Source organism: Schistocerca americana, chromosome X (genome assembly GCF_021461395.2).
Source record: "Schistocerca americana isolate TAMUIC-IGC-003095 chromosome X, iqSchAmer2.1, whole genome shotgun sequence".
Taxonomy (NCBI): domain Eukaryota; kingdom Metazoa; phylum Arthropoda; class Insecta; order Orthoptera; family Acrididae; genus Schistocerca; species Schistocerca americana.
This window is the reverse complement of record NC_060130.1, coordinates 931,633,572-931,638,132: the sequence shown is the minus strand read 5'-3', so window position 1 is coordinate 931,638,132 and position 4,561 is coordinate 931,633,572. Positions and strand designations below refer to the sequence as shown.

The 4,561-nt window shown below is 38.5% G+C and overlaps 1 protein-coding gene across 1 annotated transcript; it reads right to left on the bottom strand.

Moving 5' to 3' along the window:
• Nucleotides 1–215: 215 nt before the first annotated feature.
• On the bottom strand, nt 216–992 carry LOC124556407 (vacuolar protein sorting-associated protein 27-like). The gene has a single exon (XM_047130367.1). It carries the CDS (start codon nt 990–992, stop codon nt 216–218), a length of 777 nt encoding a protein of 258 aa, XP_046986323.1.
• Between the last annotated feature and the right edge of the window lie 3,569 nt (nt 993–4,561).

Sequence of the window (4,561 nt, the reverse complement as noted above, 5' to 3'; positions counted from 1 at the left end):
AACACAATGAAAGCATTTTTGGATACTGCTTGGAATATATTATTGATCTCTTAAATATGTACATGCAGGGTATCGAAATCATAAACATCTTTCATGTCACATACAGTTAGTGAGAAAGTATAAAGCATAGTTCTAATATTTGCTGGGAGCGTTTAACTGAGGCTAAACGCAGCATAATATTAGTATTTAGGAATATAATAAATAATGGCTAAAAACTACTGATAATAATTATAACTATTTCTCATACTTACTTCATCGATATACTCCTGTGAACGATCATTATACATATGATCATTGGTTTGAGAACCCATTAAAAACTGATCTTCAGCTCTGTACATCTTAGGTGGCAGAGAGTCTGAATACATTGCTTCATTTGGTACTCCGTAGATCATAGGTGGCATTATGTTCTGAGCGTTACCGCTACTTTCATAGCTACTGATACGATATTCGTCATTTGGATATTCTGAGTCCTCAGAGATGTAATAGTCAGAATCACTTCCCACTATCTGAGATCTGACAGGCATTTGTTGTTGTTGTTGTTGTTCTTGCAGCTGCTGCTGTTGCTGCTGCTGCTCTTGGGCTCTCTCTGCTCGTATGATGTTTTTTAATTCTTCAAAACTACTGTAACGTGGAGATGGCTGGTGAGCAGACGCATAAACTGGTGAGGGGCTCATGTAGGGTGATCGATGAAGAAGCCTAACTACTTCGTCATAGGGACTGTACTTTTGTCGAGCTTCAGAAGGCTGACGATGTTGTGGATAATGAACAACTGTGCCATAGACATAATCTCTTCCTGTGGTATCCAGAATATCATTTCCTAGAGACCTTGTATGTCCATATGGTTCCCAAACGTTATAAGCAAATGGATCTTTGTACATTGGTACCTCATTTGTGAGTTCTGTGATGCGTGACTGGCGTTTTGAGAAACGCCACATTGCTCTCAGTTCTTCACAAGTTGGTTCTCTTCCTGAGGGGCCGTCCCAAGGACTCATAGAGGACAAATGTGGATATTTGTAGGTAGCGAATTTATGCCAGAGTCTTTCCCTTCTTGGAATGGACATGCTAAAAACTGCACCAGAAACACACACAAGTATACCGATGATGGTGCAGGAATGCATTTTAGCCCTGCAACATTAAAATATCAGTATCAGATTTATTTGAAAAAGAAAAAGAGTCTACAACAAGAAAATAAATTATTGCCAGATATATGCAGCCTTTTTAAAAAAATTCATTACATATTGCACTTACAACTTACAGGTAGAAACAGAACAATTGTGAAACACAACAGTACAAAAATGAAATAAAATTTCCTTAACATTGGTTTTATAATATTCTAGTAGTATTTTTAATAAGTATACAGTTTTTAATTAAAATTAAAAATGCAATTGGTGCCGCATGTATGCTGCTTTACGAAAAAGGCTGACACAGAGTAAAACAGGAAAATGTTAAGAAATTGCAAGAACATGTATGAAACGGTGCAAGAAGTGCATTCCCATGCATGACACGAAGCACAACTGGACTTTTCTTTCTATTTCAACAATAACATAACAGTGACAGCTTTTAATAAAAAGATACAAAGTAATTTATTCCTACAGATAATAAGATTTCAGAAATAAATTTGGTGAAAAATGATAATCTTGTAATCCATCGCCATCTTGGAAAAAATGCAAAATTTTACGCCCTTTTTTTAGTTTTTGCCAAATAGCTTTCAAACTAAGCGTGTGATATGAAACTTCATTCCAAATATTTTTGAAGTGCAGTGAGTACTTTTGAAGTAGATTAAATCTGATGAAAGGTGGGTTATATTTGATCTTTCTGTCTACAACAGCTTCGGCGACAGGACTACGAAAAATTTGAAGACAATATCAAAATACGATATAAGCTCGAATTTCGTGCTAGGCTTTATCTATTAACTTAAAACATCGATCTTACAATCATATTTTATGAGGTAGCTTTCAGATTCAAGTCGTTCCGATTTGAGCATCAAATTATTATTTCAGTGCGTCAAATAGATCTTCAGATACAGCTTCTTGCCCTCATTCTTCAGTATGTGAAAGTTAAGTACATTTGTTTGTCCCGTATAACAAAATAACAGACAGTGCAAAAATGTTGTTAGTCAGCCTCTTTTTTGTATTGTGTGAACCACAATGTCGCCGGAGTTAAGGCTTTTGTATGACGTGGGGCGACGCAAGAGTGAGAGGAAACAGGTCGGTCTGAAGAGGACATCACGTTCTTTCGAACAAGTGTCTGGTCCTTCGTATCTGGTGGTGTTCGAAATGCAGAACCTTAAACTACTGTTGAGCAAGATATGAGTAGTACAAGTATGAACCAAGGCTAGCTACAAGATGAGAGCGGGATACAAACTGTTTTGCAATGAAGTGTTAAATGTATGCTTCAAAACCATCAACGTTTATTGCAATGTTTAAATGAAATTACAATGCGCAATAGTTATAAAAGCTCAAATATGCAATAAATGTTCGAAATATATATATTCATCGAAGTCCGCAGGTTAGATAAAAAAATTAACACGCCGTTTAGGTAATAAGAGTTTTAACTTTCCACAACAGGATTCCTAGAGAAGAAACTAGAAGTTATAGATTCGACCCGATAGTCACGTGAAGAATGACGTCATGATTCTGTGGAAAGAAATAACTTACTTTCTATGGAAAAAAGGGGGAAATTTCGATGTACATGACAGAAACGTTCAAGGTGATTGCATAATTGATACGAAAACGGTTAACACTGGTTTCCTTACCTAGAAATATCGAGATGAGGAAAACCTGAAAAAACTAAAGTTTATATGAGGAATGTGGGGTATAAGGTTATCTCGCAGTCACAATATGAATAGCGAAATTTAAAGCTTGAAGAAGAATGACTACGAATCATTGACATCGTGCCGGGGAAGGCCCTAATAATGATTTCCAGGAGAACTAAGAACTCTGTTGTACAGTCTCTGCTTTCTTCAGCAGGTGATCGCTAATGTACAAAGGATAGACCTAAGCTCTGTGCATGGTAAAGCAAAGACACTTCTAATCCTGAAGTTACACACATTGACTTCTTCTGAGAAAGGCTTTGGTTTGAGACATTTGGTAGGAACTTCTATTGGAGGTTGTTACGAATTGCGTGTAACTGACAACTAACAGTAAGAGTCGTTCCTGATGGAAGACTACCTCAGTCTAGGAAGCTGCAGACATTCTGAAAAGAGCATTTGCCTCTCCAGATACAGCGTGAAAACCTTTTGTTACACGTCACAGATTGTCTGACCAAATGCTGCCCGCTAATCATATACACGAACGTATCTGCGTAAAAAGCTATCTACTACGTTTGCCTCAGAGTTGTAAGTAACCAATACCCAACGAATATATCCTGAGATGACTGTTGATGGAATAAGTACATTATCAACTCGTAACACACAGCGGCTACATTCCTGCAGTTACCACACGTCATGTTTTTACTGTTATCGATTAATCTGTGTTACGGGTCCTGATCTCTCCCATTGCGATTATCACACCTTCGGTCCCGTGAGAAAGGCCTTGAATGGACGACGAATCCTGTCGGACGAGGATATGAAGCAGGCAATTACGACCTTCCTCACGCGGCAAGACACAGTGTTTTAGCAAACGGGTATCTTCAACCTGGTGCTTCGGTAGTATGATTGCCTCAATGCTCACGGCGATTTTGCCTGATTGGTATACCGATTCTGGACTGTAGGGCCTTCGTACGGAAACGTCTTGTTCCCCTCTTATACATGACAGAGCTCCTTCTATGAATCAACATACCTTTCATATTGTATTTTTGGATTGTGATAGTCGCTAATTGTGGCGAGCACAGGTAGACAGCTGCCGATAGCACTGTAGAAGCATTCCCAAACAAGGGAGCCTGTAGCTCGAGCGTGTATGATATTCGACGTATTAATAGCTCTAAGCGGGTGTGGGATATCGTACAGCGTGAGAATCATAGACGACACAAGAGGTAATAGCAAGAGTAAGAGGTGTATTTCAAGCGTGAAAGATACAATGCTTCATTAATTATTTACATCATTAGACGTTAACTATTTATCTGATGGACCAAGGGGACAGTCGGCAGCATATCAACAATTGTTCTAATACTTTAAAAATGTAGTTAACATATTCATATATAAAACGGTTGAAGACGTGATCATCGCTCATATGGAGACGAATGACCACCAAAAGTAGCTCTGTTACAGGCTGAAGTTTGAATCCACCTCTAGGGGTGGTTGTAGTCGGTGGTTCTGTCAGCACAGAAAATAATATTGATGACACTCACTAATCATTAGGTGTTGTTTTTCTTCACAAATGTGCGAACAAGATTTTCTGGCGTCTCGACATTCAGTGGTTTCACAGAGGAAGCATCTAGACAGGTCGAGGGAGTAGTCATAACGTCTTGATTATCGCCTCGAAAAACCATGAAACATGCTGATGGTGTTAGTCCTTTTCTACATTTCAATGCGATGTAGTTTTTCCAACGATGTATGACTTGGCGGAGACCTTGGTTGTAGAATTCTGCATTTTGGTTGCCCAGGAAACCAATGTTATTTATA

Excerpts from the sequence above, each read along its gene's own strand:
- LOC124556407 (XM_047130367.1), bottom strand. The coding sequence starts at position 992 with ATGAGTCCTTGGGACGGCCCCTCAGGAAGAGAACCAACTTGTGAAGAA.